The 25682-nt window shown below is 37.8% G+C and overlaps 2 protein-coding genes across 5 annotated transcripts in view; one reads left to right on the top strand and one right to left on the bottom strand.

Moving 5' to 3' along the window:
- The window catches only part of LOC127787843 (PH, RCC1 and FYVE domains-containing protein 1-like), a 55851-nt gene extending 42295 nt beyond the window's left edge, over positions 1-13556 (bottom strand). For 2 of the 3 annotated variants that reach the window (XR_008020256.1, XM_052315879.1), the window contains exons 1-2: positions 12810-13556; positions 12047-12133 (exon numbers count right to left, since the gene is read on the bottom strand). Coding sequence is in view for 2 of the 3 variants with exons in the window: in XM_052315879.1 (XP_052171839.1) it covers positions 12047-12133; positions 12810-12857 (135 nt within the window). In the remaining variant the exon portion in view is untranslated. The remainder of the gene's footprint in view (positions 1-12046; positions 12134-12809) is intronic. The other variant, XM_052315878.1, reaches the window with a different exon arrangement.
- Positions 13557-16646: 3090 nt separating this feature from the next.
- On the top strand, positions 16647-24922 carry LOC127789274 (uncharacterized). 2 transcript variants are annotated; one of them, XM_052318142.1, is made up of 7 exons: positions 16647-17086; positions 18613-18708; positions 18826-19044; positions 20648-20785; positions 20964-21060; positions 24226-24288; positions 24420-24922. In XM_052318142.1, the coding sequence occupies exons 1-7, from the start codon at positions 16700-16702 to the stop codon at positions 24611-24613; spliced, it is 1194 nt and encodes a 397-aa protein (XP_052174102.1). In that variant the 5' UTR covers positions 16647-16699; the 3' UTR covers positions 24614-24922. The 2 variants fall into 2 exon arrangements, with proteins under 2 accessions (XP_052174102.1, XP_052174103.1); XM_052318143.1 differs by lacking the exon at positions 20648-20785 and having other exon boundaries at positions 16649-17086.
- The last annotated feature ends 760 nt before the right edge of the window (positions 24923-25682 follow it).

Raw genomic sequence — 25682 nt, 5'->3', positions numbered from 1 at the left:
ATAAAATGAAATGGATAAATATTAAAGACAACAACTCAATTCAATCCTTCATCAAATACAACTATGTACAATGAGAATAATCATCAATAAAAGTAATAAAGTAAGAAAAACCTTGTTTAGATTAAACTCGACTTGGACCCCAAATATTAGAATGTACAAGAGAAAAAGGAGAACAAACTCTTTTATTAATTTGATTAGGAAAAGAAGAGGGTACATGTTTGCCCAATTGGCAAGATTCACAATCTAAAGACTGTAAAGAAGACAACTATATGTTTTACTAAGACAAATGAGGATGGCCTAATCTACAATGGATTGGCAAAGGTGTGGTTGTCGTAACAATACAAACAGGGGGTAAATAGAGATGATAGAGGCCTTCAGATTCATGTCATATGCCAATTATTTGTCCAATATTCCGATCTTGGACCAAAACAAAATCGGAATCAAAGATAACCCGACAATCAAAAGATTTAGTCAAATGACTAACAAAGATTAAACCGTATGGACAATGATGTACACGCAGGACTAAACTACGAGATAAGGAAGGCAATGGATTGGCTTGACCTAAACTTGTAGGAATGGACTTAGAACCATCAGCCACCATAATAGAACAACAACAACATATCCAGCCTTTATCCCACTATGTGGGGTCGGCTACATGAATTCTAGACTTCCATATATTTCTGTCTTTTGTCATATCTTCATTTAGGCCCATACACTTCATATCAAATTTTAATATCTCTCCAAAAGTCTTCTTGGGTCTACCTCTACCTCTTTTTTTGACTAATTGTTCTATTTTATCAACTCTCGTCACAAGAGCGTTTCTTGGTCTTCTTCTCACATGACCAAACCATCTTAGTCTAGTTTCTCTTATCTTCTCCTCGATTGGCACTACTCTTACCTTATTACGAATAACCTCATTTCTAATTTTATCTTTTCTTGTATGGCCGCACATCCATCTTAGCATCCTCATCTCCGCTACACTCGTCTTTTGCTCATACTGGTATTTGACTGCCCAACATTGTGAGCCATACAACAAAACTGGTCTTATAGTTGTCTTATAGAATTTTCCTTTCAGTTTTAATGGGATTTTACCATCACATAACACCCCCAATGCGTTTCTCCATTTTAGCCAACCTGTGTTAATTTTATATGTGACATCCTCGTGAATTTCTCCATCTTTTTGAATCACTGTGTCATGACCCTAAGAGTAATAAAAGGGTATTATTGTAATAGGGTAGAATAGTTTGTTAGGGATATTCTAGCAATTAGTTAGGTGCACATGGCTGCATGTGCAAGGCTGTTAGGGGACAAATATGCCTATATAAGGCTGATGTAAATGGAGGGGATGTATGCTGAAAAATTGATATTGAATCTCTATTTTCCTCTCTACATTTCTCTCAATTACTCTCTCCCTTTCTACTGATTTCTCCCCCCATTTCCCCCTCCTACAATTCTAATTTCATTCCCCAATTCCTCTTTTACCTATCACGAACCCTAGGTTTGTGACAAATGGTATCAGAGTAGTCGTCCTCAACTGTGAGTTCGTAAATTCAATAGTGTCCGATCCGATTTGGAGGTCCCTCCGGGAGTCGAACCCAGGTCGCTGGATTCAAAGTCCAAAGTGCTAACCAACCAGAGTCGAAGCAGAGCAACGATTCTTGGCGGTGGTTCCGATTCGTTTCGAAGGCTGCTAAAATCAATTTCAGTGATTAAACGGAATAGGCAGAAGTTCCGAGGTGATAGCGAGTTCGCTAGTGTTGATGTGAATAGCCAGGAGGTTGCGATTTGGACTTGGGAGTGTGGCGACTCTCCAAGGCGAGCGTGAGTCCGTCGAAGGTGAAGCAGACGGCCTAGGCGTGTGCGACTGAAGCGGAAGACAGGTTGCAGGAGCTCCGCTGGATTTGACGACAGGGGCGAGGAAGGTGTCGCGACCATTACCGAACGCGACTAGTGGGTAGGAAGAACCAGAGGAGGATTCGCGACTAGAGAGAACGACTGGTACAGGAGATTCGCTAAAGTTGGCGACGCGGACAGCATCAGAGGCAACGTGAACTGAGGAGCCTTCGCAATCGGAGTCCATCGAAGGTGATCCAGCAACAGATTTGGAATGGGCGAGGCAAGATGTTGACGAACGGCAACAAATTTTAATAAATCTTGCTCGAAAATTGAAGACGACACAAGCTAGGAGAGTGTCGACGGTGATACCGAGTTGAATCTGAAGTCAAATCAGAGTGGTGCAACAGGTATTGGATCGGAATCGGAGCGACTATTGAAGGTGGAACAGTAGGGTGAATCGCTATTGTTTTCCGAGTTGCTGTAGTCGATCAGGAGGCGAGGCGAGGCGAGTGTAGGGACTTCTGCAACAGGCAAACAAGAAGGCGGAATCGGATCCGTTGCTTAGCGGTTCATTTTGCTAGAGGACTGAAGATCGCTAGCTGTGGTGAGGCAATCGCTAGTCCTGGGCGATTGTTGTGAAGTAGAAGAGCAAGTGGATTGCGGCTATTTCCGAGGCTAGGCAGTGTGGGTCAACAAGCCGAAGCAAATTTAGCGGAATTGGAAGCCAATTCATAAAATACTGCAACCATCAAATTTTCAATTCTGGAGAATTCTGTTAGTTGCAGCACAATTGAGCAAGGGAGGCAAAGCCAACCCAAATCTCTGCGGATTCCGTTTGAGGCGAGCCGACTTGGAGGAATTTTGAGTCATAATTGAAGGCGATTTTGACGGTGACCGTGGACATAAGTGATCGTGAGTCGCTTTGGTTGTGATTTCAACTCCGGCAATTATATACTTCTACGGATAATGGAAGTAGAAACAGGGTGATTTCCAGAAGGCTGATTTCCGGAAATTGATTCCGATGTCTGGTTGATAGACGACTGTCATAGCATTGTGGGTTGGAGTTCAGGAGGCGGACATCGTCGGCAACGTAGCCAGGTAAAGTTCGATCTGTTTAGTCTATTGCCAGCTGACATGATTAAATTCCAAGAGAGAGAGCAACCCTTCGTTCAGACGTTTGAATTTGGGGGGCGAAGCAGGGTGGACAACGCTCCAAATTCTTGGCCTGTGTCTCGTTCTGCTAGTGAAAGTTTTGCCAAGGCAGGCAGTGCGTACATGAGGCCATGGGAGACTCAATGGCAGCCAAAGAAGGCTGCATTTTCAGTGGGGTGTCCTACTCATGAAGTTAGGAGAGACTGTGAGCAAAGGGAAACAAAGGCAGCCAAGGGGAGCAATGCATACATGGAGCAAATGAGCCCTAAATTGCAGTAAAAGAATGCTTCATTTTCAGCTGGAATGGAGCCTCAATGGCAGCCAAAGAAGGCTGCATTTTCAGTTGGCAACAACAAGCAACATAAGAAGGGGATCAACCAATTGGACAAAGGAACCAGCAGTGGGTTTGATGAAGAATGCAAGGAATTTGGTCGAATGTTTCGCGAGAAGTTGCAAGAATTTGCGATGATACTTATTAAGAAGTATCATTACAACTTTCCGGTGGAATACTTTGATGATTATCACGACAGTTTTAACAAAGATGAATTCCTTAAAATGGAGCAGCCGAAGGAGAAATTTAGGAGGCAAGAAGCAGATTCACTGCCTACCTCCAATACAAAGTGGAAGAAGTATGTCGGCCTAGGTGGAATGGACAAGAAAGGTGACGATAATGACAATGCTAGCAGCAATAGCAGACTTTGCGGGGGTTCGGTACAAGGTGTGTGGGCAAAAGGAGAATTAAAGGAACACATCGATTCCTTTGGAAAAGAAGTTCTCGATGGTGATGTTTTTGGGATTCTGCAACAAGAGCAATCCAACTTTAAGGAAGAAGGGGAAGAGGAGGAGGAAGAAAAAAGTGAGGAAAAGGGATTGGAGGATGACACTCAATCAATTGACAGCCTCTCAAGCACTCTTACTAGTGCTGAAACACTTGGCCAGGTGTCAATTATTGAGCAATCGTTGGCTGGAAGTGAAGTTGCAGCAGCTCCTAATGTTAATGCTCACAAACAGCCTTGGTATGAGTATTCAAGGAAAGAATACAAACCTCCATTGCTGCATTTTGAGGCTGCTGTTGATATTTCTGCAGCAAAACATGGCTGTGGGTTGAATGGGGATAGAGTAACAGCAACAATGGCTGAAGATCTACCCTTCTTACTTGTTTTGGATGGTAATGAAGTTTTCCCTATTGAAATTTTCGGCCAATTCATACTTGGAATTGATCTTGAAAACCTAAGAATGAAGAAGAAGAGACCTAGAAGTAGAAAGAAAGAAAGGAGGATTATTCGCATAGAGAAGGTTAGAATTGGATGAAGAGCAATGGCTACTTGCGGCAAGTTCTTGGGGACAAGAACTCTCTTATGGAGAGGGGAATTGTCATGACCCTATGAGTAATAAAAGGGTATTATTGTAATAGGGTAGAATAGTTTGTTAAGGATATTCTAGCAATTAGTTAAGTGCACATGGCTGCGTGTGCAAGGCTGTTAAGGGACAAATATGCCTATATAAGGCTGATGTAAATGGAGGGGATGTATGCTGAAAAATTGATATTGAATCTCTATTTTCCTCTCTACATTTCTCTCCAATTCTCCCTCTCATTTTTCTCTATTACTCTCTCACTTTCTACTGATTTCTCCCCCCATTTATGCCCCATTTCCCCCTCCTACAATTCTGATTTCATTCCCCAATTCCTCTTTTACCTATCACGAACCCTAGGTTCGTGACACATTGATCCCAAATATCGAAAATGGTATTTTCTTTGTATGATTTGGTCTTCCAATTTTATTATAACATCCTCCACTCTTGCATTCTTACTAAATTTACATTCCATATATTTTGTTTTCTTTTTACTTAATTTAAATCCCTTATATTCTAAATTGTTTCTCCACAACTCAAGCTTAGTGTTCACTCCCTCTTTTGTTTCATCCACCAACACTATGTCATCTGCAAATAACAGACACCATGGCACCTCTGTCTGAATGTGTTTAGTGAGTTCATATATTACTAAATCAAATAAGTATGGATTTAGTGCAGAATCTTAATACAATCCCATTGCAATTTTAAAAGGTTCAGTATCCCCTCCGCATGTTCTGACCCTTATCTCTGCACCGTGATACATGTCCTTAAGGGCTTGTATATATGCTATTCGGACTCCTTTCTTCTCTAAAACCCTCCATAATACTTCTCTAGGGTATCATAGGCTTTTTCTAGATCTATAAACACCGTATGCAGGTTCTTCTGATGATCCCGATACCTTTCTATTAGGCATCTCAATAGGTATATAGCTTTCATTGTTGACCTACCAGACATGAAACCAAACTGATTTTCCAAGACGTCTATTTCTTTTCTAAACCTTTACTCTATTACTCTCTCCTAGAGTTTCATGGTATGGCTCATTAACTTAATTTCTTTGTAATTTTCATAGTTTTGAACATCTCCTTTGTTCTTGTATATAGGAACCAAAGTACTCTTCCTCCACTCATCTGGCATCTTTTTTGATTTAAGGATCGCGTTAAATAATTTTGTTAACCAGGACATGCCTTCTTCTCCCATGCATTTCCATGCTTCTATTGGTATATTATCCGGTCTCACCGCCTTATGATTTTTCATCTTTTTTAATGCTTGTCTTATTTCTTTTGAACTTATGTATCGATAAAATGTATAGCTCACGTTCCCTTTAGAGTTATTAAGATGTCACAACCTAACTCTTGTGTCCCTACCATCATTGAATAATTTTGTGAAATACTCATTCCATCTCTCCTTAATCGCTCCCTCATTCACTAATACATTTTGGTTTTCATCTTTTACGAATTTCACTTGGTTTAGATCCCTTATTTTTCTTTCTCTTGTTTTAGCTAATTTATATATATCCCTTTCTCCATCTTTTGTATCAAGTCGTTTATATAGATTCTCATATGCTTTTGATCTTGCTTCACTAACGGCTCTTTTTGCTGCCTTTTTCACTTCTTTATAATTTTTTAGATTTTCTTCATTGTTGCATTGACATACAACCTTATAGCAAGTTTTCTTATTTCTAATTTTCAATTGTATCTCTTTATTCCACCACCAAGACTCCTTAATGGAGCTCTACCATTTGTCTCTTCAAGAACTACCTTTGTCGTGCTTCTCAAGGCGGTAGCCATTTCCCTCCACATTTGGTTTGTCTATCCTTCTCCATTCCATTCCCTTCTACCCCATAATTTTTCTTGGAAGATTAATTGTTTCTCCCCTTTTAAATCCTACCACCTAATTCTTGGATTTTGTTTTATGTGATTTTTTCTCTTCCAATTTCTTACATGGACATCAAGTACCAAAAGTCTATGTTGAGTAGTCAAACACTCCCCCAGTATCACCTTACAATCCCTACAACATAACTGATCCTCTTGTCTCATGAGAAAGTAATCTATTTGGGTGCTTGATGTAACATTTTTATATGTGATTAAGTGTTCGTCCCATTTTTTAAACCTAGTATTGATTATGATGAGCCCATATGTCATAGAAAAACCTAAAATAGACTTACCCTTATTATTAATTTCCCTGAATCCATACCCTCCATGTATCTCTTTATAGCCGTTTCCATCTCTACCCACGTGACCATTTAAGTCACCTCCTATAATCATTTTCTCTCCTCTTAGTATCATTTGTATGAGTCCCTCTAGGTCCTCCCAAAATTTTGCTTTTATCTCCTTACCTAATCCCACTTGTGGTGCATATGTACTAAAGATATTCATAGTCATTCTTCCTAGACTAACCTTCACCATAATAATCCTATCCCCTATTCTCTTTACATCCACTATCTCGTCTACTAAGTTCTTATCCATAATAATTCTCACTCCATTTTTCGCTCGATCATTTCTTGTGTACCATATTTTATATCTAGTTTCTGATAAAGTTTTTGCTTTTTTCCCTACCCATCTCGTCTCTTGAAGGCACATAATATTAATCTTTCTCCTAATCATCAAATCTACCACTTCCATAGCTTTGTCTGTTAATGTTCCTATGTACCATGACCCAATCCTTAATCTATGATTTTGGCTTTGACTTTAAATTTGATTTTGTTTTTTATTTTGGTTTTGATTTTGGACTAGCTTCTTTACCTGCATCCGTCCAAGTAAATGCGATGACCCTTGCTCATTTATCACTACATCCGGGCACCGATGCAACAACCCTAGCTCATTTGACACTACAAGCAGGCAATGTAGCGTATTGCTATGAAGGGTTATGCCCCCAACGGTTTTCATAGTTTGTCTAGAGTTTATATTTTGGATCCGACTAGATTTTACGTTCATCAACCACCATAATAGAAGGCAACATATTAGAAGAATCTTCTATTGAGAAAGGAACAGAACCTGCAGCTTGTGCAACTGAGGCTATAGAAGTAGATGCCTGCTTAGTTGCTTGGAATTGGTGAAATTCAGCTAACTCCACCCCTAAAATAAGCTGAGAAACAACACTAGGCCCTGAAATAACACCCTGTCCAACTGAAACAGAGGTGGAAACAGAATCAGCATGTAGGTGGTTAGTGGCATCATCCATAGATGCCACATTTGCTTCAGGTGGACGGCCATGTAATGCATCACAGGTCTCTTTATAATGACCTGGTTTGCAACAATACCAACAAAAAGTCCGTTTCCCCCCTTTTCTACCATTTCCACCACGCTGTGGCTGCTTATTCTTGGACTGATTACCAAAGGATGTAGCCTGAGAAACCACAATCGACCCCTCAGCTGTGGAATTAGAACCAGTAAATGTCTGAGTACTACGCAGCAGCTTCACAAACACTTCTTCCATAGTAGGAATGTCAGGTCCATTGAGAATTTGTGTACTAACATTCTCCAAGTCAGGTCCTAATCCAGCCAATGTAAGCATCATGAACAATTTATCACATTGGACACACTGTTCGGTAACATTTTTGGTGACTGGCAGCATGATATTGAAATCTGTCACAGCAGATTGAATCTTACCCAGATATGTGGTCATACCTAAATCTCCTTTTTGAAGATTAAACAATGTACTAATAATTGTATACGAATGAAGGATGTTGTTTGTATAAAGTCTCTGTGCATGTAACCATATTTCTGCACAATTTTCATAAACACAAAAAAGAGGCACTAGATCTAGTTCAATAGACTGCCACATCACAGAAACAAGCTTTACATCAACGTTATCCCACAATGTCCTATCATTTTCTGGTATCTCATTCAATTAGATGATCACTAACCCCTTGGCCTCGAAACAACATTTTAACTGAGGCTGGCCAAGAAAAATAATTTTTCCCATTCAATCTTTCAGTTGTAATAACGGGAGTACGAGATATGTTTGGAACAACAACACAAGGATGAGATATTACCTCATAACCAGACATGTTAAGCCCTAATTTCAACAATCAACACAACAAGATGACTCCAAAATACCAGATCTCAATTTCAGGAATTCCAAAGCAGCAGATCACGGCTTCAGGAATAGTCCAGACCAGAAAAATCTTAACCAGTAGAATACAGCAGAAAAGCAGCCAGTCAGATCTAGAGAAGTTCCAATCTCAGATCACAGAGAACTACCGATCTCAGCTCAAGCCCTAGAGATTCCAACCTCAGATAGAACTGCTGATCTCAGATCAAGCCAAGCTCTAGAGAGTCTGGCCTCAGATAGAAATGCTAAAAGATCGCAACAGCCCTAGAGATAGATTACAACTGCTGATAACAACTCAATCAGATCGCTGATCTGAACATTATCGCTCTTGATCAGACAATCAGATTGAGAAGACAGTAAACAAGATTTGATGATTGAACTTCATCAAATCTACTCCAATTCTCCAGTTCTATCCCTCAATGGCTCTGATACCATGAAAATCTGATATACAAAATTGAGAGAAAACAGAAGAGAAGAAAGGAGAAATTGGAGGGAAGAACTAAAGCAAATCTCAATTAAGCTAGGGAGGGTTACAAGTACTTATACCATAACATTGTAACTGCTATGTACAAGCTACCTATGCTAGGTAAAAGGTACAACTAGTATATACAGTACCCTAGTACAAGCTTATATGACCTCTCAACAAAACCCCTTTTGACTTTTCATTTATTTTGGGCCATTTCACACATCTCAAACGCTTTGACATAGAAGCCCATGAATTTGCCTTAAGACCCCACATAACCAGCACAATTTCAATTTAGGTTGTTCTGGATCAATAATTCGTCCTAAAAGAATAATATTGTGCATTATATCCTTTTATTTTTGGGATTTTTTTCAGACATTCTAAAATACTTTTGAACTTCTTTGAGCATTCTTGGTCAACATCCAGCTCAGGGTGTAAAATGACCACTTTACTCGTGGGTCCATTTATCCTTCATTTCTTACTTAGATCTCCAAATTTTATTTTAATTGACCCATATCCACTATATTTCAGGTACGCATTCTTCAGGGTGTCGCACAACATCAAGTCCAGAGTAAAAGTCAAACACTCGCTCTTTGTCAACCAGCCACTAAAATTTACCAGCATCTGCAGCACATTCAGCTTGAAACTTTTGGTAGCAGTCTAACTCCTGCCATAAACTACAGAGTTCAACATAATATTGGGCAAAAATATCCCCTCACTTTGTCTCATGAATGTTCTCCAAAGCTCATAAATCTGGTAATGTTGATTCCCGTAGGATACACAAAGGAAAGGATAAGGAAGGTTGACTAATTATCCATTCTAGGATTTGAAGCTGATCTAATCTTTGGTTTTTAGAAATTGCTAAAATCAGTTTAGGATACTTTCTTAATTCTAGTTTAGGATACTTTCCTAAACTTTGCATAGGTAATCTTTCCTAGTTTTAACTATTGTAATATTTCCTATGTTGTAATTCCTTAACCCTATAACTAGGGTTGTATTGTTGTGTGTAAGATATGAATGAAATTATTCCATTCTCACATGGTATTAGAGCCTTCGTGATTTGCTCTTGTTATCCTCTCGGTTTGATCTAATCATTGTGTGCCTTCATTACATAGTATTATTTTCTTTCATCCTACTTGTTCAGCCATTTATCCCTCCAAATATGTCAAAAATCTCTAAGACCACTCTGTCCATGGCAACAGGAGAGATTGTCCCATTCGATCAACCAACCGGAAATCCTCCAGTGAGCTATCGGGAATGCATCATTCCTACTGCTTCGATGGAAAAAACTACGTTCAATAGTCACAGCTTGTAAGGACTTTCCTAAAAGGTCAAGGGAAGATAGCCCAATCATAGTTGTTAAATCGAGATTCGAATCGAGAATCGAAATCCTTATTTTATGAATCATGAATCGAGAATCGAGAATCGAATTGAATCGTAAGATTTGGTACACATTCTCAATTTCAACTATAAATAATATATATCCATAGAAAATAAATAATGTGCCCACCGTGATCAATTCTTTTAAATATAAATAGATAAATAAATTTCTAAATATATTTGCTAAGTTTAAAATTATACCAAAAGGCAAAAGTATATTCATGTTGCCTTTAAATTCAAATTGCACCAAATCAAACCATTTTCAAAATAACAAGTTAGAAAAAAAAAAAAACCTACAACTATATGGTTACTAATAAACTCCATTCTCCATAATCTTCACTAGTTATCAATCATCTTCATCATTTCCATCATCTTCTTTGTTTTCAAAGATAGCTAAATCGAACGAATATTTGATTAAAGCGCACATGCAAACGAAGTTGCACGAATTGGACGAATCATGCTATTCACGGTAGATTCGTTCGATTCATAGTTGATTCTAAGGGATTTTCGATTCACCCTATAAATTCGACTCGATTTCTATATGAATCGAGTCGAATCATACGATTCGAATCGTGAATCGTACGATTCTAAGGGATTTTAGATTCACCCTATAAATTCGACTCGATTTCTATATGAATCGAGTCGAATCGTATGATTCGAATCGTGAATCGTAAGATTCTAACAACAGTGAGCCCAATTAACTGAACCAATCCCCAAGACTTCAAATCCCACATTTACAGCATGAGATATTGAGGATTCAATGATCATGTCCTGGCTTTGGAGTTTTATGCATCCTGAGGTAAGCAAAACTTAAATGTTCTTATCTTTTGCAAAGGATATTTGGGAAACTGTTAAGTGTACTTATTCTAAAGTACAAGATGCCTTGGTAATATTTGAGATTAAGACAAAAATAAGTGGTACTAAGCAAGAGTCATTGACGTTAATTGATTATTATAATAAGATGAATGGATATTGGCTTGAACTAGATCACTATCAGGATATTAAGATGGTGTGTAGTGAGGAAACAAGCATCCTCACTACCATATTTGAACGAGACAGAATTGTAGAGTTCTTGGCAAGTCTTAGTGCTAAGTATGATCACTTAAGAGTACAAGTTCTTGGAAGAGAGAAACTTCCATCTCTCAATGAAGTTTTTTCTATGATTTGGAGTGAGGAGTATCGAAGGATAGATATGCTCAATGAATCCCATTTTGAGGGGTCAGCCATGGTGACCAATGAGGTGGAAGGAACCAGATTCAAGTCTCAGCAGAGGAAGTCTGACTTGCACCCAAGATCACAAAACCGAGAAGGATTGTGGTGCACCTATTGTAAGTTTTTTCTCCACTTCAAGAAGGATTTTGCAGGTCAAAATTTACAGATTGTTGTTTATGATACTGGATTTATTTTGCTACCAGTTGATTTCAGTTTTAACTCCTCTAGATTGCTTGAGAAGTGAACGATTGCTCCCCACTATCATTCTTACTTGTGTGATCCACCATAATGGGATAAAGCATGAATAATATACTTTCTTTTTCATAACTAACAAATAATAGATAACAAAATTGGAGTTGTTTATAATTGAATGAAAAGAGAGAAAAATACTGTCTGCAAACTCTCAGCAAATCCGTTTCTTCCATCATGAGAAATGGCCCTAAATAATATGTGGAAACTTGGAAACTGGAATATGTCAAAAAAAATTATTGAAGCCATAACTTCTTCATTTCACTATTATTATTGACACAGAAATGCACAAGAAAGGATGGAAGAGATTATGAAAGTCTTTGCTTAAATGGAAACAAAGCAACTTACAGTAGAAAGTCTAAATAGACTGAACTTTGGCTTCCCTCGGCGCCCATACTTAAGCAAATATGCCCCCTTCTTAAGCGCTTTAATGGCCTGTAAATCAGAATTTAAAAACAAATGCTGGCACATGAGTTTAATCTCTCAGGGAAATGGCACAGATAACACCTTCAGACTGTATATATCTCAGTCCAGTCAATGGAGTCCAATTCCAATGCTCCTAGTGCTCTGTCATTCTCATTCTTTCTTTTGTTGTTTTTTCAATAAGTCTGTCATTCTCATTCAACACCTCTGTACTTTGCTTTCAGTTTCCTGACTCTATTGTACAAAGTTGTTAAACGCATGATAAGAAATAACGATACTAGTGGATATCAAGAAGCTGCAGAAATAGGACACCTGATGATATCATTAGCTCCAAGTACCACAGTCGGATGAATAAGTGTTCTGTCTACTGAAATCCCAAGCATGAACATCTAGAAAATTTGAAATATGACTCATGATAATTCATATTTCATCAACAACTAAACCGACCACCAACCCTAAACGACTACATACTGAAGCATGTTTGGTATTTTTTAATCCACTCTGAAGAACAGGACTTGGAGACCACTTCAGGTCAGAATTTGAAGTAGATTAAACTTCAATTTCCACATCCAAGGCATTAATTCCATGATACCACTTGCAAGTTGCAACAAGCAGCTTTCGCTAGTTCCTTCCGTAGAGATTTATATATAGACGTATGTATTTGCATAAGTCAGTAGGGAGGGTTTACCTGTTCAATGTCTCTTTCGACGAGACCAGCCCTCTGAGAATCAGCCATTCAAGTTGCAATATCAGGGAAACCCCAGGAGTAGACCCAAAACCCATTAGAGCAATTCAATACACAACTCTGCCCCATAAAAAAATCAATCCACGCCAACTGGTAAACTCGAATAGCCAATCCTTTCATCAACCCATCCCATATATATTCCCATCAAAACCACTGCCAGCTTATCAACTCCATCAATAAAATCCCTGCAACTCAAAAGAATCCCATAAACGCACCCCTAAAGACATCACACGCTCAGACTTAAGCCAACCAACCGATGTCAAGCTCACACAAGTTCTCGGTACAATTCACAGAATCCTAGAAATTCATAGGTCCATTTCAAAAACCTGAAAAGCTCCGAATTTCGCACGTATAGATATTGGAAAATGCAAAAACCATCTATCCGTACAGGCGTGCTGGGAGAATGCCAGCCACGGTTGCGTAGAACAGGGGATTGCACCAACCTTAACGAATCTGAAGTCGTTGAGCTCCAAACGGTGGCTGAAGAACTAAGCGATCCAATTCGGATGCGGAATGCTTGTGACGCGAAACGAAACGAAACGAATCCTACAATTGAAGATCACGCGAAGAAGAGAAAGAGATACAATTTTTCGGAATTGCGATTTCTCTTTCTCTTCCTCCCCTCTCTCTCTCTCTCCCTCCCTCCCTCGCTTCCTTCCCCTTTACAAACAGATTGAACTTGTCTCTCTTTCTCCTCTTTCATGGATTTTGTTCTGTGGGATGGTGCCACGTAGGCAGCTGAATCTTGAAAAAAAAATTGAGAAATTGATGAAGAAAGAACGTGGGGCCCTAGAAAAGGAAAGGCTGAGAAGGACTATTTCTTTTTGTCTTATATTGTTTTGAGATCTTTCATAATAGGGCCCAGCCCTATCTATGGACAAAAAAGCCCAAGTAAGTAGACTCATACAAACCTAAGAGCTAAGATATGACCTCAGTATGGCTAAGGCATGCCACTATAGCATTCAGGCATGTTGTGGAGTCATGTCCCCTAACGACTTAGGTGGAGGAAGAAAGTGCTAGAAAGTTCGATGGGATTATTAAAATGAGGTTAAAAGATGATTTTATCCTATGTCTGCTCTTTCCCTTCCTCTCTTGCGGATTTCTCCCCATGTTCTGTGCGTCTCCCCTATTATGGTTATCGTTTCGTCTTGCTTTGCTGCCGTTGCCTCTTTGTCATCGTCAATTTGCCGACAGTCGCTACATAGATTGTTAGGAGGCGAGACGACGATGGCAAAGAAACGACAAAAAAGAGGCGACAACAGCGAGGCACGACAACGAGCATGACAGAAGAGACGCACAGAGCAGGAGGGTAGTGGCCCACTTTGCACATTTACAAAGTGGGCGGGGCAAAATCATCTTTTTACCTATTTTCTATGAGCAGCTCGGTAGGCTCGTCAAGCCTTGTAGAACAACTTGATGGAAGATTATTTCGCCTGACAAGTCTAAATACTATTTAAGATTAGATCTTTCTAATTTAGTTCACGTGCTATTTTAATATTAACTTATAATAAGTTTGTATTATTTTAATATTAATTTATAATAAGTCTGTTATATTATTTGTATCAAGCAACAACAGTATATTACTCGATGTGGACTTGTAAAGGTAAATGTATAAGTTTCACCCCTCATAAAGCCACACTCTTCTCTCAATTTGCTTACATTAGACAAATTGTCTAATGCAATTATCTTTACTTAAAATATTAATTATTTTCATTTACTAGACATAGTCTACAAATTTTGAAAAAAATGAAATAACAAGAAAAGATAAATTAAAATCTAGTATGCATGTTAAGAAGAGAAGGGGAACTTGATCGAGTCTGTTCGAGTAATACAAAAAGTACACTCTAATTCATCTTAACTAGCTATGTTCTACCTTTCCAAAATCAGCTGCCACACTTGGGTTCCAAGTGAGTGAGTTAGGTAGTTGATTATATGAACACTAATTTATTTATAGAAAAAGCATATTAGGTGGCAGAAAAAAATTAATTTTTGAACAAGTGGATTCATCTTTTATAAGGAAAAAAAAAAGTGTTTTTGAGGATTAATCTATAAAGTCATTTCAATACTTAAATTAGATTAATCTATAAAGTCATTTCATAATCTCAATCTCCAAACCCCCAAATGGCTTCCCCTCAAATCTTGAAAAATCGGATCCCTCATTGCCCCCCCACTTTCCCCATGGCTAGCTTTTGCTGGATTGAGAACTCGATATATAAGGTGAGCATTTGTTTGGCTCATTTGTGGGACAAGCTTCTGGGCACGTGGGCGGTGCACTGGTGCTCCAGCAAGACCCACTTGAGTGCCCAATTCAGTTTATTTAATTATCTGATTAATGCTACAGAATAGATATCTTTTTGTGAATGGAGATGTGTGGTGGGATGTCAATGGGGGGGGGGGGGGGGGGGGGGGGGGGGGGGTTTCACACCATGCCATTTGATCATTGACAACAACTATAGGTGTCTCAAAGAGCTCATCTGATTATCCCAAATATTAGCAGAGTTTGGTCTATTGCTTGTCTCTCAAATTAAACCATGAGTTGGAAACTTCATGGACGAAGCTACTCTGTTTGGAAAAATATATGGTTGTTTAGCACATGCTTCTTTCCTGGCTAACAAACTGAAACAGATGGTCTTTTCAGCCGCTCGCTCTTTGTACATTCTATCTTCTTCTCCCTGTTCTCCTCCTCCGTTGGCATTAAGTTACCTGAAATAATCAATTTTCTGTAGCCATTCATCATCAACTGTGGCGGTTGCAGAAATAGCATCGCAACAAGAGCGAGGAGAAATCTATCACTATCAGGTGTTTTGGGCAATTTCGTCTTTTCAAAATTGATAGGTACTTGAACGGTTAAATTCATATTTTTATTTACTTATTTTTATGTTTTTTTTTTACGTAATCATATAATTTTTTTATTATTTTAATTATACTATTGTATTTATATTTTTAAGTCAATTTAATCTATATATTTTAACATATAAAAATAAATTATATGAGTCATCATTTTGGATGAAAATTTTAGTTAATTTGTCAAATTTAAAACATTACCGATACGTGTCTTATTTCATTATCATACTTTCTTATTTTCTTCACCAAACATATTAAAATTCTCTAAACATGATAAGCATGGGAGAATCAACTAAAAGGAAAATTGCAAGCACCAATTTCTTTGCAAGCTTACAAATTTATTAATAAAAAAAATTCTAAACTTATAAAAATATAAAGAGCAAGTTGAAAGAAATAAAAAGAGAGATAAAGTTTTTGTTCAAAATACTGACTTATCTCATTTTATTTATTTATTTTTATATATCAAAATACAATAATTAAATTAATTAAAAAATATAAGTATGAGGTATAATTAAAATAATAAAAAATTAAATTATCACAAAAAAAAGAGTAAAATACAAAGATAAAATTAACTAAAAAATAAAATTTTAGATATGCACATAAAACAACCAAAAGTTTGACTAACTAAATCAATAAAATATGTCAGCATAAAACATGTCAGCATGGGTAGCTCAATTGGTCGAAAAAGGGGCATAAAGTGCTTTTCGTGATGAATTTTGGATCAAGACAGAGAATCGAGTCTTGCAACCGATAGTATAAGGGTACTGTTCTCCAAAGTGAGGGAGACTCTTTATGCGCAATGAATTTGAATCTAGCCACAATATCTGATTAGTTCACAATAATTAATCTTTTTCATATTCTATCAAATTGGGTGTTGGGACGCCCGGGATGAGGGAGTGCACCTTTTGACCAACTAAACCAATAAAACAGACCCGACAGGCACATAGGCTGTGTACTTTCCTGTCCTGAGACCAGGCCAGGCCACAAGAATGGCTCTTCATTTGTCGCTTTACTCTTTTTCAACCGGGCTCTCCCTTAGCCCTAACGCCGGTTTCCTTCCCGATCGAACAACCTCTGTTGCAAAAGCCATCACCTCAACAATTACAACGACAACCTCATCCGTGTACGGCGGCGGCGGACAAGGACTAAGACGACGAGGGTTCCACTCGCCTCCTAGCTGCCGAGAATTAAACCACGACCTCAGCCGACCGCCGTCGCCGGACCCTTTATGCGCTTCTGGATTCTGCTCTTGCGGGCGAAGGCATTTTATTGAAGCAATCGGTACCTCTTTCTTCGCTAGTCCGCCCTCCAGCGCTTCCACCTCACTCTTCGCTATTCCGCCCTCCAGCGATTCCACTCCACCTCCTGACCCCACGGTCTCTCTCTCTCTCTCTCTCTCTCTCTCTGTAGATATTTATGCTTGGTTAGAAGTCTCAACTAAATTTGTAAAAATTATACGACGAACTAGCTTGTACAGGAAGGATAATGGTTCTGGCGCTCAATTTGCGTTCCACTCATTGAAGTCCTGAACCATCGCTGCAAGCCCAATGTGAAGCAAACTAGACTCCTTCACTTCTAAACTGGCTTCACATATAAGTTACAACAATACAGAACAGCAAGTTTTTCTTAAAACCAAGGGCTTCCCAGAAAAGGTATTTGGAAGTCCCCAGAATAATTATAAATATTCTACTCCTCAGCACATCACCATGCTCACTGGAGATGTGGACCTTGGGGGATGACATGGATGACCGCAAACTTTCCAACTGGTTTGGCGGGTATTGCCTGACACAACATTTCACAGTTTCTCGCTGACATCCGAAAGAATCTCACTAACATCTGAAACAGTACCTGGATGGCTTGACTGGTCTAAGGGGGTTGTGACCCGCTAACATGGTAATCAGGTCTTTAGTGATCCAAACGCTCACGGAACTCAGCCGCGAGAGTCTGGCAGCCTCTTGGGAGTCCTGCCTCCGACCTTGAACAGTCCAGGTACACTGCTCAATGAGTGAGCAGGAGTCCAGTGAGCTAGGGGAGACTCACTTACTGGGTGAATGGGTCTCCAAGTGCTCACAGCACTCAAGCTCGTGAGTGTCTGGCAGGCCTTGTCAAGGCATACCTGCTCACACAGTGAGCAGGTGTCCTTTAACCCGTGATGACACTGACCTGGTCCAGATGCAGGCCGCTTAGGCCCCTGAGCATCTGGCTCACTGAACACCCGCTCACTTGGTAAGCAGGTGTCTCTGGCCTGTCTGAGGACTGAGCCATGCCTTTAGGCTTGCAGAGGCCTCTCAAAAGGCTGCCATAGAGTCACAGGTTGAATTCTGTGCGCATTTGGCTCTCCAGGGACTCTATTACCATGTTGGCAGGTCTCAGTCTCCTTAGACCCATCAAACTAGTCAGTTATTGTTCAGATGTCTGTGAAATTCTGTTAAATGGTTGTGTTACGTAAGACCCACAAAATCAGTTGGCCGGTCTTCATTCATTCCCCAATCCCCAAAAGTGCAGTCAATGTGGTGCGTGGAGTAGTATATCACTATTTATTTATGGAAGACAAGTAGATCCCTAAATACTTTTTGAGAAGCTCTTAGTTTCAAGAAAAACTCCAAAACAACCTGGTTACTTCATGTTAGGCTGTGATCAACTGAATTTAACCTGGCAAGGCATGACCGCAATTTGAAACTGGTTAATTTACTGAGCCAAATTTGAATAATCCACATCTCAGATTGTCTGCTTCCCACTTAATTGTGGAAAAAAAGGCTGGTTATTTTTAAACTTAAACTTGTCTCCAAACATGTTGACTTGCTTAGTAGTAAATGATAGTAGAGGAACAATAAGAGCACTATTTTTGGGAATGTTGTGGATCAATGACAATTCATTGGTTGCCATATTATACGAAATGCAGGCCATGCTGAACAGCATTCACCCTCCAAGGCCAGATTGGTACGAGGAGTTCTATGCATCTGTTTTGGATAAATGCACAAAACCTTATGAGGCGGAGGTCAGTATTCTAGTTTTATGATAACATCATTATATGTATATATATTGATTGTGTCCTGTCTTCTAGTAACTGCATTTTCAAGCAAGTACATCTAATCTGCACCTGTTCACTGGTCAGATTGCAGGTTATAAGTCACAGCTCTTCAATAACTTGAGAGGAAAGGCTGAGACAGTGTTGGAAATTGGCATTGGGACTGGTCCAAATATCAAATATTATGCTTCTGATGGTGGTGTCCATATTTTTGGGATAGACCCCAACCGGAAAATGGAAAAGTATGCTCTGAAAGCAGCAGTGGATGCAGGCCTACAGCCAACAAATTTTAAATTTATACAAGCAGTATGTTGTCTTTTGCATATGACACTACTTCATTGAACTTGATTAACTTCCAAACATGGTATCCTTCTCCTAAGGAGCACAGTTATAAGCTTCTTAGGATCAAAGAAAAGATATATTAAATATACGTGCAGAATAAGTTCTATATGTAAGCTGATCTTTGTTGTTAATATGTGGCATCTGATCCTCATGATACATGCACCTTGTAATATGGAAGACATTTTTTATGTGGAGGGCAGAGGTGGCAACCCAAAGGTAGTTGTCTTAAATGAGTAAGTAATTACTTCAACCAAAATTGATGACTTGAAGTTGAAGTAACTAGGAACTGGCACTTGGGTGGCTTAGAATGGATCTTTTGCTGTAGCGCCATTAATGAATAGGTGTTGGATTTCTTTAGAGTAGTCTGGTTAGGAGGAAAGATCATTATCAAAAATGGTAATTTGTCCTATTAGGGATTAGATTATTTGGAATTGACCATAAATGCCAATGCTTATCCTTGTAAGATCTAAAAAGGACCAATACAAATACAGACATGGACACAGATATGGCAATTTATAAAAATGATATGGATACAGTGAGAATACTACGAAACAAAATAGTGTGTATATATATTTATATATATATTTCTTTCAGTAGTGTTCATGAAAATAATAACTATAAGTCACTGGAAATTTTGAAAAGTACCACTAATCCATTGAGTACCATAGTTTTGTAATGAAAATGTACCACAGTCTTCTATAAATTGGAGGGTTCGGGTCCAATTTGGATCATCAAATTCATATCCTTTTGATCATTCTCTCTCTCTCTAGTCACGGTGCTTCATTTTTTGCTTTGTCCAACACAGGTTCTTGTGCTTGCTCATTTGCTTAGATTCTGTGACCCCTTTGTGTAGTTCTCTATCTACAACTTTTGGTCAGGATATCTTTATTATTTACTTTGTCATATATGAAAACACGAGGCTGTTAACATTGTTGCTAATGATGTTTGCTTTTTTTTTTTCCCTTCCTTCCTGATTGGAGATACTAGGATGTACGTCCACATGTACCTTTGTTAAGAAGGTTGCAGGTGGTTATTTGAAGGACCGACTCACTCTTTGGAATTATGACTTTCAACAACTGACCTACAACCATGACTTCCCCTAATGCTTCATTCTTGCCTTTTTGCACTTGTAGAAAATGACTGAACCATTTTTGATGATTTTATTATCTTGCTTAATTTGGCACCACTTGTGATTTTCTCATGAATGTGTTTACTTGTCCTGGTCTTTCCCCATTTTGCTTAATCAAAGAATCTTGCTGACTAGCTGCTATCTCTTACTGGCCAGTAAAAGTACTACAATACAAATCAAATTTGTGATGACTATTGTCAGGCTAGTGTTTCATTTGTGGAAACTAGTAATGTGCCCTGGGGTAGGTTATATGATTGGCATTACAACATAACTTAGAGCAGTCTTTTGCTTCATGTGCTTATTTCATACTCCAATAAGCTGAATAAGTGAATGCTTAGTGAAATATCCTTGATAGTTGTTCTTATGAATTATACGTTTCCCAGATTTCTGGGGAACGAATTATTAGAAAATTTTAAATCATCTTTGTTCAACTGCCAGAAAGAAGAAAAGATGGAAAATGGTACCCCAGGTGGAACACCAATTATCAGATATTTACTTTTTCAGAATTTCGGGAGGAAAAAGAAAAGAATCATATGCAACAAACTCAAGCAATTGAGTTGTGAAATGACTATTATGGTATCAATGCTTCTGTCTAGATTTCTGTGACACTTGGTGATTCCTATCCTATTCTTATGCTGTATTTGGTTTCAAACCATAGGCTCTCTCCTAACTTGTGTAATTATTGATCAAGAAATTTAAGAACTAAACTAGAAAGTTGATAAACTCTGAAAATTGAATGGGGAACTTTGTGCAGGTAGCAGAGGCTTTGCCATTAAGTGATGCTTCTGTTGATGCAGTTGTTGGGTCACTCGTGCTATGTTCTGTTAAAGATGTTGACATGGCACTGAAAGGTATATGACTACCCTGAGTCCCAGTTTCTTGTTTTGTTGGTGAATTAGTTAATTTGAAATTCAGGTTCATGTTCATTTAGGGAACTGTAGTCATTGAAAATCATTGCCCTCAGGGCCAGCCCAAGGCTCAGTGAGGCCCTTGGCGATGATAAATTTTTTTTAGGGGAGGGTGGCGTGGTGTATTTTTTGGGGGCCCCCAAATTTTTTTTTTTTGGAAGGGCGGGGGGCAATTTTTTTGAGGGTGCTTTGTTCTCTGATTATTTTTCTTCGGGGGAGGGGGGTATTTTTTTCGGGCCTCAATTTTTTTGGGGGTGCTTTGTTCTCTGCTGTTGGGGGGGGGGGGGGGTTTGGGGGCCCCAAATTTTTGGGGGGCAACTAGGCATAGGCCATAGTGGCCTATGCGGGGGGGCCCAAATTTTTGGGGGGCAACAAGGCATAGGCCATAGTGGCCTATGCCTTGGGCCGGCCTTGCCCTGAGTGGAAAATATCAATTTAGCTTGCATCCTCCAATTATGTTTTCATAAACCATGCAGCCAGCTACTTTACGATCATCTTCTTCAAGTATATTAGAAGTCTATATATTCTGTCTACACTTCTTTACTTGGTACTGGTAGACAATTTAACTTCTCCTCCCAACTTGTGTTACTTAAAGCGCCTGCCCATGACATCTCATCTTGCTTTTCATCACCTCCAATCTTATTAACTTCAAGAAGCTCCACAAATCTAACTCATGTTGTCTCCAGTGTGCCTTGTCTAGCATGTGGTGACTAGGGCCTGTTTGATTTTAGTTTTTGTTTTCATATTTTTGTGTTTAGTTTCCAGTATCTGTTAAAAAAGTGAAAATTGAACATGTCATTTGATAATTTTTTATGTTTATTTTATATAATGATCAAATATATATAATAATTCACTTAATTTCAAACAAAATTAAATAAATTGTAAAATAAGATATAGAATCTAGTTTTATTTATTTTAAAAATAATTAAGTATCAATAGTACCATAAATGTTAATGCAATATAATGTATTACAATATAGTGGAAGTAGATAATTATTATTGATTTTTTTTATTGTTGTTAATTTTTAATCGATTCCAAAAAATTATAGTAATCTATATACTAATAACTCAACCGTCACAACAATTCGGTTGCCAATACAAAAATCATAATGAAGCATATAACAAAATTAGCATCGATTGTAATGACTTTGTTAGCTAAAGTAATTGCAGCAATACATTTTTTTTTTCAAAATTTTATTTTCCCAAATTGTTTTAATCCCCAAAAATCTTTTAGTCTATGAGAAGTTTTGTTCCTACTAGGGGTTGAGGAAAGGAAGATAAGGGACACTCAAGAAAGAGGATGTTGTGAATAAAAATGAAAACTGAACACAGAAACACCTTTTATGGTGTTTCAATTTTTTCCAAAAAGAAAATGAAAATTGTGTTCATTTTTTTTTAAAACTGAACTCAAGCAAATGATTTTGTGTGTTTTCTTGTCAGAAAATGAAAATAGAAAATTGAAAAAAGTAACAAAAACGTACTATCCCTATTAGTTTCATTATGTATAATATGCTAGGGAGGGACTTGAAATAACTTCTACTTAGTATTAGGATGTTGTAGATAGAAATCTCCCAGTTATTCAGACAATAATAAAACAAAGAAAAAAAAACATCTATGTCATAGTGCTGAAGGGAGAATGTATTCTTTAAAATGCATTATGATCTATAGTCAGTTTGGCATGGTTCATTATCATCTTCATTTCTTCTAGGAATTTGTTCCATCCTTCAAGAAAAAAAAAACAATAAAACTGAAAATTAAATACCCCAATCAAGTTGCTAATTCTATTTGAGGGGACATGATTGCCAAAAACTTCATTGAGGATGTTGTGTGATAAAGCCAATTAGAGAAGATGAATATGTATAGCTGACAAAAGATTCTTGGAGTTTATTGTTTCCTAGCTCAATGTTTATATTATAGCTGGGTATGTGCAAGCCATAGAACATTTATGGTTTTATTCCACACCAACTTTGTAATTGCCTACCAAGCTGAAGCGATAGGCCCTCCTATTGTTGGTGGAATGGAATATTGTCTCCATCTTTGATGTCAGCCTGTGCCTGGGCACTAGGTATGATTATGATTCACGAGCTAACACCCAGTACTGATAGGGAGAAAAAAACTAAATTTATTTTGAGTTACACAAAATGAGAGAGGGTGGTCCTTGGTAGCAATTTAATGTTTGCTCCTTTGTCATTAGAAGATCATGTGTTCGAGTTAGGGAGCAGCTGGGCTACATAAAAATATGACTCTCAGCCAAGTCTCACAAAGCCGGGAGCCTCATGTACCAAAGATGCCTGATTTGTGGTAAAGGACAGAGCAGCCTTCCACCATGGAGAGCAATGTGCCATGAAAAGCATCATATAGATGGCTAATTTGTTGAAAGAGTCAGACTGGGGATTCTGAGAACAATTATCAATTTGGCCTATTACTCACTCAAGTTTCAAAGAAATTGATCAGTTCGGTACCCTGAAACTGCATAAAAATATGATCTGATACTTATCTTTGAGGTTGATGGATGACTGACTGTTCCTGAAAGGTTAAAGGAATATAATGGGCTGAAACGCAGTGTTGTTTTGTTGCCTCATACTGTTTGATGACCCCGTTCTAGTTTCTTGGCATTTAAAGAAAAATTCATCTCACAAGTTGAATATTCTAGGTCATGAGTTTCTGACAATGACAATTCAGGCCAACAGCTCTCCTAAAGTCCAGAGCCAGCACAATAAATATAACAAATAAAATCACAGGCCTTAATCCCGAAAGGTCCCCTGTTGATGGCTGTATCTTTTGGAAGGCTATTAGATTCCCTCATGTCTTAAGGGTAGCCAGCATCAGTACATAATTGAATTGAAGTCGGTTTCAAATCTTTAGCATGCATTGTAATGTGATTTCCAAGCAGCCAAGCAATGGCCAAGAAAGTTGGTTGAGAGATTAAAACTTGATAGGAATGTGTCAAAAGTAGAGCTGGGTAGTGAAATTTTGTTCATGGCATCTGCTGTTTGTTGTCCCTACTTAGTAATAGAAATTCAGACCTAATTATCCATTGCATAATTGGACTTATTTTCATTGTGATCTTTATCTGACCTGCTAACTTTCAACTTGCTGGTGAATTCAGAGGTGAGGAGGGTGCTTAAACCAGGTGGACTTTTCATATTTGTGGAGCACGTAGCTGCAAAAGGTTAATGAACTGATTCTCCTTTTTGGTACCGTAGAACTAGATGCAACCGTGTTATACTCGACTTCAGACTCCATTTTCCTTCTGGTTTATGTTAAACCTAACAGATGTAATTTGTGTTTCGTTATGTGCAGATGGAACGATTCTCAGATTTGTGCAGGGTATTCTCACCCCCCTTCAGCAGATGGTATCTGACGGGTGCCATCTTACCAGGAAAACAGGAAAACACATACTTGAAGCTGGGTTCTCAAACGTTGACATAAACACGGCTTTCTTGTCGAGTGCCACGCTCGTAAACCCTCATATATATGGAATTGCTTGCAAGTAGCCAGCTGAACCCCTATCGTAGATTTTGATAGCTAGCGGCTGAAGAGCACATATATTGCTACCACTGATGCAATCCTAGAGGTTACATATGCCATTATTGTTAGGGCTGGATATTTTTGTCTCAGGTGGCAGATGATTCAAATTTCAGATTGGCTTACTATGAACGTCTTGCAGGGTTCAGGGGTTGACCGTGTTACGGCTTAACCTAGCTGTAAGATTCTTATGTCGTGATCGAATTTATATTTTTATCTCTGTATTTTTATTTTTATGTTTTTTTTTATATAGTTATTTGAATTTTTTGTTATTTCAATTATACTTTGGAACTTGATTTTTGAGTCAATTTAATTTTTGTATTTTATTTTTTTTATATGATAATTTAAATTTTTGTTGTTTTGATTATATCTCTATATATGTATTTTTAAATTAATTTAATTTGTGTACTTTCATATGTTAAAAAAAGATAAAATGATATATGTCACACACTATTGATATTGAAATATAAAAGTTAAATTGACCTAAAAATGTAGGTTTAAGAATTGAAAAAAATAAAAAATTTAAGTCTTTACATGAAAAAAAAAATTAAAGTAAAAGAGTTCAATGGTGTAATTGAAAATGTATGTTTGATGTTGTAATTGAAATAATGAAAATTTTGAATAGTTATATAAAAAAATATAAAAATAAAATAACAAAATATAGATTTGACTTTTTATCGGTTGAGAAATCTTAAGTTGTTTTAAATTTGTTCGGTCCAAATAGTGTTAGCATTCGAGCTATGCGGAATTTATGGTGTGTTTAATATTATGAAAATTTCATGGAGAATGTCACATTCAACCAATTGAATTTTTTTTTTTTTTGTTTGACATATTGCATTTTTTATTTTATAATATAACTCTTTAAAATATGTTTTAATCTATTTTTTATACAAAACTGATTCTAAGAGTGATAATTTTTGTTTTTCATGAAAATTAAAAAATATTTTCTTTTCTAATTAAATGAAACCAAAATCTAAACATAAAATTGTCGTATCAATTTGTTTGTTGACCGATTCTACTCATTTTGGGCTAAGTGAC

Source organism: Diospyros lotus, chromosome 13 (assembly GCF_014633365.1).
Source record: "Diospyros lotus cultivar Yz01 chromosome 13, ASM1463336v1, whole genome shotgun sequence".
In the NCBI taxonomy this organism is placed as follows: Eukaryota; Viridiplantae; Streptophyta; class Magnoliopsida; order Ericales; family Ebenaceae; genus Diospyros; species Diospyros lotus.
Note: the sequence above shows the minus strand (reverse complement) of the source record. Positions and strands in the feature narration are given on the sequence as shown.

Bases quoted from the DNA above. Each gene is read 5' to 3' on its own strand.
- LOC127789274 (XM_052318142.1), top strand. From the start codon at position 16,700: ATGGCTCTTCATTTGTCGCTTTACTCTTTTTCAACCGGGCTCTCCCTT. The intron at 19,045-20,647 runs GTATGTTGTCTT...TTCAACTGCCAG, and splicing joins ATTTTAAATTTATACAAGCA to AAAGAAGAAAAGATGGAAAA. The intron at 24,289-24,419 runs GTTAATGAACTG...CGTTATGTGCAG, and splicing joins GGAGCACGTAGCTGCAAAAG to ATGGAACGATTCTCAGATTT.